General features: G+C 37.2%; 1 protein-coding gene across 1 annotated transcript; it reads right to left on the bottom strand.

The window, feature by feature from the left end:
• Positions 1-346: 346 nt before the first annotated feature.
• rsph4a (radial spoke head component 4A) lies at positions 347-8,100 on the bottom strand. The gene is made up of 7 exons (XM_052110837.1): positions 7,916-8,100; positions 6,800-7,028; positions 4,303-4,608; positions 3,714-4,157; positions 1,000-1,144; positions 766-883; positions 347-688 (listed from the first exon to the last, which is right to left on the bottom strand). Exons 1-7 carry the CDS (start codon positions 8,011-8,013, stop codon positions 481-483), a joined length of 1,548 nt encoding a protein of 515 aa, XP_051966797.1. The 5' UTR covers positions 8,014-8,100; the 3' UTR covers positions 347-480.
• Between the last annotated feature and the right edge of the window lie 320 nt (positions 8,101-8,420).

Genomic DNA, 8,420 nt, shown 5'->3' with positions numbered 1-8,420 from the left:
AATTTGAAGCTCAAAAAGCACATAAAGGCAGCATAAAAGTAATCAATATGAGTCCAGTGATTTAATGTGGAAATGTTCTAAACCAATTTTGGGTGAGAAACAAACCAATATTTGAATATAAATAAATATAAATCTCAACTTTCAATTTCAGAAAGTGAAAATGGAGATTTATAGTAAAAAAAGTACTTAAAGTTTGATCTGTTTCTCACCCACACCTAACATATTGCTTCTGAAGATATAGATTTAACCACTAGTGTCTTATGGATTACTTTTATGCTGCCTTTATGTGCTTTTTGAGCTTCAAATTCTAGTCGTCATTCACTTGCATTGTATGGACCTACAGAGCTGAAATATTCTTCAAAAAATCATACACATCTGGGATGGCATGTGGGTGAGTAAATTATGAAATAGTTCACCAAAAAATGTGAAATTGTAAATATACATTTTTAAGAATGTGCATTGCACATTAATTCTTTCATTTTAATCATCATCTTCCTCATCCTCTTCCAGTTCCTGTGTCTCCTCCAGGGCATCTTTCAAAGCCTGCTCTTCCTCTACACTGGGGTCCAGGGCTTCTGTGATTTCAGGGCCACTGGGATACTCACTCTGGGGCGGTGAAAGCATGGGTGGAGTGTAGCCCTCCCCAATATATTTCAACCCCCAACCAATGTATATGTTGCCAAACTTCCTGAGGAAAAAGTACAGACATTTAGATGGAGTGTTTGTGCACAAGACACAATGCATTCTGAAAAACAGGGTTCTTACTTGCCACTCGCATAAGCATAAGCTCCCGGCCAGAGGTTGGAGCGTAGCACAGCAATTGAAAACTGAGGAATTAGGTTCGAGGATATCATGGAGCTCCAAGGTGGGGTGTCATTAATCTCTGCAGACAAAATATCCACATATTCTGCTTTATAATTCAAGAGGACCAACATTAAACTGTAGCCTACTAGAGATATTTTGTGGAGTTATGAATAAATGTGATGTAAGTTGACTGACTTTCATCCTCAGAGAGTGGTGTGAGAAGAGGAGGCCCAACCTCAGGCTCTGGTTCATCAGGTTCTTCCTCCTTCTCTTCCTCCTCAGCATCCTCATCCAAGTCATCCGTAGACTTCTTAGTTAGGTTTACCCACACACAGCGGCCCTAACAATCACACACAGTTTCTGTCATTTTTGTGTGCACAAAAATCAATGTAAAATTAGGGCTGTCGATTTAACGTGTTAATTCAGTGCGATTAATTGTATTAAAAATTACGCGCTAAAAAAATTTACGCAATTAATCGCAATGCCCCCGGACCGAAACAAGGAATATTCCTGAGAAATGCAAACTTGTAGTACCACCTGTTTACTGCAGAGGGCAGTAATTGAAATTTCAGCTGTGTGGCAACATGCAGTTTATACAGTGAAGAAAACATTTCAGTAGGCAGAACAACACAAACATGCGTTACTTTCTTGCATTCAAAACACTTGAGTGCAAAATCGAACTAAGGTATCTCAAGATGTGTTCTAAGTATTAAACTATATTTAACTTGACACAGTGACCTAAATATTTTATGTTTATGATGCAACGCTCCCGAGACGCTACACAAGCATGTCTGATACTTGTTGAAATTAACGGGTCCATAAACAAGCCCTCATACATATTGTATGACCCATTGTATATACAATATTCCAGGAATAAAAATACTGTAAAAACTCATCACACTTTATTGGGTCTCACTTTTTATTAGGTACTTTAAAAAAATATGTCTCTGACACAATGTAGTTATGGTATACATACTACTTTCTCTGTGAAACTCATGTGAGAATCACGTTTGGTTGGTGTACAGGGAGGGTTATGGGTATGGTGAAAAGTTAGGTTTACTGAACAGTGTAATAACATATGTACAGGGGTTAAATGTAAGTACAATGTAATGACATGTGTGTAAAATACATGGTTTCGTTGTGCATTGTCTTTTTTCAAATACAAATGCAGAGTATTTAAAGGCACAATTTGCACAGTAGTACATTTAATAAATTACATGTACTTACTGTGTTTGTAATTATTCCTAATTAAAAAGACAAGGCAATAAAACTGTCAGGTGTGTCCAAATTTGATGTGACTTCTCATAAATGCTGAAAATATAAATTGTATAAAATAACAAAAATTATCTCAAAGAGCCAATCAAATTTCAGCAGCAAGTAATTTGAATTGTGAAAAGACGATCATCATGAAATTTGGTATATACTGTAAGTGCAGTGTCTATGAAAGAAATAGGAAAGATTGGCATCTACAAGAAGATGTGTACCATTTTGTGAGAATCTGCTTCAAGGCGGAGTGATAAGTTAATTATATGTCAGGAACCGTAAGAGAATCAAATTTCAGTTAAAAGTCCACCGGAACAACCTAATCTAGCAGTCACATAGTTTTCATTTTTTCAGAGAATGTCATCATAAACAATTCGGCCAGAAGCTGTTTGAAATTTTATGTGTATCATCTAGAGACACTCCTGTCTAAAAAATGTAAAGGTGCACTCGGTAACTTATTTGTTTGTGTCATCTTGGACTTACACTGACACCTAGGGGCTTGGATGCAGCATCATAATTTAAAACATAATTTAATCTAAGAGTAGGGTCCAATAACAGGGTGGTTACCGAGAATAAGTCCGTTCACTCGGGCGGCCATCTTGGGAACACTCCTGGGCTGCTATTTTCTATGTATACAAGCGGCATGACAGTACAGCTACTTGAATGTGAAAAGACCAATATCTCCAAGTCGGTTGTTCAAGATTATGATCAAAGAACAGATTTAGAGGCATAGTTTACCCATAGTTCACCCATACTCTCCCTCATGCCATCCCAGAAGTATATGACTTCCTTTCTTCAGCAGAACACATTTGAAGAAAAAGAAATCTCCTTAATAATGCAAGTGGATGGTAACACAATTGTTGATGCTCCAAAAAGCACAGACAGTTAGCATTAACATCATCCATTCAACTCCAGTGGTTTAATGAATGTCTTATAAAGTGATACGTTTGCTTTTGGTGCGAAATGATCAATATTGAAGTACTTTTTAACTATAAATAATTGCTTCCGTTAAGCAGCAGTATAATGCTGATTGTCTGTGCTTTTTGGAGCATCAAATATCATTGTAGATCCACGTGCATTATAAAGGACCTACAGAGCTGAGATATTTTCTATTTATCTTCAAATGTGTTCTGCTGAAGAAAGAAAGTCATACACATCTGGGATGTCATGAGGGTGAGTAAATGAGAGAATTTTCATATTTGGGTGAACTATGGCTTTAAAAGCAGTAAAATATGACAACAATGGTATCATAAATTGTGCTTCTTTACCTCAGATCACGCTACACTTTTCAGGCTAGTTCAGCTAATCTGCATGCACATTCTTGAGTTGACTGACAGGCGATGTCTGTATCTAAAAGGCGATTTGCACTTTTACCTGTAAGGTGGGACTTCCATTCTACATCCATTGGGTGATCCAATTTCTCCCTTTCATTTTAATACCAGTGGTCCGTCTCAGCTGAATAGTCTCTTGTTTAAGTAAGTAGTATTCGGCTGGTCATGTGATCTTTTTTAATTAGGAAAAAATTACTGAGTGCACCTTTAAAAGGAATTGTGGCCCTAGCGGCTAAATTTGCATATGGCTATTTCTAATCAGTATAGTAATATGTAACATTTTTACTGCAAAAAGTGTTTCCAAATTTTCATTACCTGTTTAAGTATATGCTGTACATGATGGACCCATAAATTCAGTGGCTCTGCCATCTCGTTTATATGGATGCCCTCAAAGTCAGGGTTCTCCTCAAAGCTGTCTCTCAATTCTTCATCCTCGCCTTCATCCTCCCCAAACTGGTAGAATCCCATAGGGCTGACATGCGTGCCTGCTGAAATGCGTGAAATCTGGGCACGCAGGTAGTTGGCCTCATTGCCGGGAAAGGGGGGATAACTTACAACAGGAGCATCAAGTCTGCCTGTGAAGATCTTGCGGATCTGCCGTGCTACTGTGATCTGAGCGGGGGTGACTAACGGCAGTCTGACCCAGGGCATTCCTGGCTCCTGGCACACAAAATAAGTGAATTTGTTCACACCAGTGTGGTTTTCTTCCCTTGGTATAGGTGGGGGTGGCTTGTATGTTGATTTGGGGGGTGGATCAGCCTATAAGAAAATTTATGATTTTGTAGTGACCAAATCAAAACTATTTTATATTTTAGCTTGTTCAAAGTAGCCACACTTTGCGTAGATTATCGAATGACATATTACTTAGAATCAATTAAAAGGTTAATTTACATTTGTGACTTACAGTTTCCGCAGCCTCAGTTTCATTGTTTTCCTCCCGTGCCTCTTCCTCTCTTTGCTCATCCTCATGTGTCTCTTCTGTCACCTCCTCTTCCTCCCCTTCCCCCTCTCTGAATTCCCCCTCAGCCACGAGGTAGTTGCTCTGTGTGCCCAGGATCTTCCCCCAGAATCGACAGAGCTGGAGACGTTGTGTGTCCACCAGCTGTTTTAAGGCCAGAAAGACTCTGTGCATCTCCTCTCTCCCCAATCCCACACCAGCTTGTTCAAAGAAGAATGCAAGTTCTGCAACATTCGGTAAAGGTGACTCCACCTGGAAGTGATATAGACAGTTTTAGTTGTGCAGCAAATTCCACTCATTGAACTGTATACAGGACCCACCAAAACATGTTGAATCAAGCATTGTAATTCTACCTACTACTATATAAACTGTATGCTTCTGTATGAATGTCATTGCAATAGAGAACAAAATATTAAACCAAGGGTAACACTTGGCATTAATGTTCCCTTTGTTAAGGGTTTATAAAGGGGATCATTAATGACCAATAAATCCTTTAGAAATACATTACAAATCTTTAATATGCATATATAACAACATGCATGAAAAAGGGTGCAATAAAATACCTTCCAAATAATGAACCATTTTACCTGACATATTAACCAATGAAAATATACCCTAATGGAAAGTGGACACATACACTCACTGAGCACTTTGTTATGAACAGTATGGTGTTAATAAAGTGCCCTTCATGGTCTTATGCAGTTGTAACCCATCCACCTCATTCTGCTCACTACAATTGTACAGAGTGGTTATCCAAGTTAATATAGCTTTTCTGTCAACTCGAACAAGTCTGGCCATTTTTTCCATTGATCTCTCTCATCAACAAGGCGTTTCTGTCCACAGAACTGCAGCTCACTGGGTGTTTTTTTTTTTTTGGCAACATTCTAAGTAAGCTCTAGAGACTGTTGTGTGTGAAAATCCAAGGAGATCAGTAGTTACAGAAATACTCAAACCAGCCCGTCTGGCACCAACAATCATGCCACAGTTTTTCACCATTCTGATGGATGATGTGAACATTAACTGAAGCTCCTGACCCGTATCTGCATGATTTTATGCATTGCACTGCTTCCACATGATTGGTGGATTAGACAATCACATGAATAAGTAGGTTTACAGGTGTTCCTAAGATAGTGCTCAGTGAGTGTATGAGGAATTTATAAAGAAGGTGCCAACTTTAAAAACTTGTTCATGAAGTTCAGTCTGGTTTAATGGTTATAAGTCTTTGTTATATGATATATTCAGTGAATAAGCATGAAGACCTGAAAAGTGTTTTTAAACAGGACTTTAGGTTACTATGACTAGGTAAGTAAGGACTCCACATGGAGTAGCACCATTGACCAGGAAAGTTAGTCAAGACATTTCAGTAATGAATATTGACACAAAGCAGACTGTATCAAAATGAAAAAATCCCTCCTTTTAATCTTACTATAACTGTCTACATTTGCTGCATTGTGATAGTCAATCATAGAATTAGGGTTTCAATTCATTAGATTAAGTATGAATAAGTGTATTTAATTAAGCATTTATAACATGATGCACACTCTTTGGCAATTAATGCATGAAAGTATTTTTTATTAATTTGAGACTTTTTATTCATATTGTTATAACTGCATATCAATGATTTATTATGCATTTATAAATGACTTATTTGTCTTTAACAAACCCCTTCATAAACCCTTAATAAAGGGAACATTACCAAAACAAGTGCAGTTTATTTTAAAATATAGCACAAACCCAGTAATCAAACAAAACATCTCACAAAAGAAGTTTGTTAGGTTTTAAATAAATAAAAAATTAATTTGATATACATTAAAGACAAAAAATACATAAAATAAATAAATAATAGTAATAATAATATTTAGACACATTTTGGTTGTCAATTTGGTTGTTTATTGGAACATGTCCATAGTTAATGTAATGGACTTCACTTGTGGTTACTCTACTTGGGACACATGAACTGTGTGAATTAATTAATTGCAAAAATGTCTAACAAAAATGTACTTATAAGAAAATGTCTGGCAGCATTTGTTTGCAGATGCAGTTGCAATGAATGACATTAAGTGTGAAATGAGTTACAAAATACTTTTTTGGGTTCACTGTCGCAGCGTGGACAGTCAATTGTCAGATAACATGTTCACATATGTAGGCAAAAATTAAAAATTAAGGCCATGTTTTCAATAGTCCCTTTTCACATGAGATTCCTTTATTACAGCGTTTCTCAGTCCTGCACCTGGGGGACCCTCAGGAGTCAGGACTACACATTTTAGGTGTTTGTTTTCAGATAAGGGATACATAAAATGTGCAGTTATTGGGACAGGGACGTAAAGGTGGTAATGATCAATTCCAGTAGTATTCATGTATGGGACAAAGAGTCAGGGGGGCCCAGAGTATCCATCTATGGCCCTGCTTGAGGCTGAAGAGAACAGAGAAATTGCTTTCTTACCAGCTCTTCCTCGTGATCCCCATCATCACCTGCCCCACGTGAGAAAAGAGTCTTCTGCTGCTCGGCCAGTAACAGAGCTGCAGGTGAGGACGGAATATCACGCAAAGTGTCCTGCATCTCCGTTAGGATACTGCCTTTCAGGTCACGACTCATGTCCTCCATCACATCCACTGCGTTCTCTGGACGCTCATCCATGACTTTAATTAACAATCGTACAAGGTGGTCATAGCTGGACAAGAAAGTTTAAACGAATGATACGTGGTACATTATTACAGTACATGAGTGAACTTCAGTCTTAATTAAAATCCTAATATATTTTTTGTTGGGTAAACAGTTGAACAAGTAAATCAGTGTGGGACACATTGAAGGAATATTCCAGGTGCAAAACACAAAAAATTATTTGAACTCATCCCTCCTTTTCTTTAAAAATAAAAGAAGCAGCAAAAATCTAAGTTACAGTGAGGCACTTACAATGGAAGTGAATGGAGCCAATTTTTGGAGGGCTTAGAGACAGAAATGTGAAGCTTATAATTTTATAATAAGCACTAACATCAATTCTTCTGTAAAAACTCATGTGTTATTTGAACTGTAGAGTTGTTTAAATTGTCAATTTCATTGTTGTTTACGCTGTTATGTCATGGAAATGAAGTTGTAAAATTGGCTATACATGTAGGCTACTCAGGAAACGTTAGTACGTGATTCTATCACACTAAAATCATGTTAAAACTTGTATATTGTTTGTCTTGTGTCTATATTTTTGAAACAGTGAGCTTTTTCATGTTTACGGATTGGCTCCCATTCACTTCCATTGTAAGTGACTCACTCTAAAAAGAAAAAAAGAAGCAAAAATCTGGGTTAAAGAAAAGGAGGAATGATTCAAAATAATATTTGTGGTACTCAACATAATGCTGTTGAATAAGCTTAACTTGTATTGAACCCAGAATATTCCTTTAATGTAACTATTTAAATGTCTTTGTAAAGCCAGTAAATAATGGCAGCTATGTGAATGTACCACAGATAAAGGGGTGTTTGTTACACAAAATCTACGTTAGTATTTTTTACTCCAAAATATAAAGACAAAGGGTTGATTAAGTGAAACCACGAGGATATACTTACAGATTGAGGTTTGATTTTGTGCTGTTTTTCATCATGAAAGCCTTAAAGCTCGCTGCAGCCTGCATCCTCTCTTTGTTCGAGACCCCGGGTGACTCCATTTGAGTAAATTTTAGAAACGGACTATGGAGAAACCGTATATATATTACGATCTGTATAATCGCAATTTTTGGCAAATCAACGGACTTCCGTTGCCATGGACGCAGATGGGTAACTAAAACAAACTTGTTGCTTAGCAGCTACTTTACACTAATTGGGCGTGTCCCAGATGGACGGAGAGTCCTGTCATCATATGAGGAGAGAGACTGACCCCTCATCATATTACACCTCTATTCAAACTAATATTTTCATTAACTTTTTTCCCTCCCATCCTCATTGCTCTCTGAATTTTACTTTGTCATTTGTATTATATTTAATGTATACATGTTCTTTTTTTATGTTTGTAATGTGTTTATTACTCAATGCTTTGGCAACATTGTACACTGTATACAGTCATGCCAATAAAGCT

The sequence above is a fragment of the Xyrauchen texanus genome, chromosome 3 (genome assembly GCF_025860055.1).
Source record: "Xyrauchen texanus isolate HMW12.3.18 chromosome 3, RBS_HiC_50CHRs, whole genome shotgun sequence".
In the NCBI taxonomy this organism is placed as follows: domain Eukaryota; kingdom Metazoa; phylum Chordata; class Actinopteri; order Cypriniformes; family Catostomidae; genus Xyrauchen; species Xyrauchen texanus.
The sequence above is the reverse complement of the archived record's forward strand: the minus strand, read 5'-3'. Positions and strand labels throughout refer to the sequence as shown.

Coding starts and splice junctions, on each gene's coding strand:
- rsph4a (XM_052110837.1), bottom strand. CDS start 8,013: ATGGAGTCACCCGGGGTCTCGAACAAAGAGAGGATGCAGGCTGCAGCG. Junction 884..999: donor ACCACTCTCTGAGGATGAAA/GTCAGTCAACTT, acceptor TTTTGTCTGCAG/AGATTAATGACACCCCACCT. Junction 689..765: donor TATGCTTATGCGAGTGGCAA/GTAAGAACCCTG, acceptor CTTTTTCCTCAG/GAAGTTTGGCAACATATACA.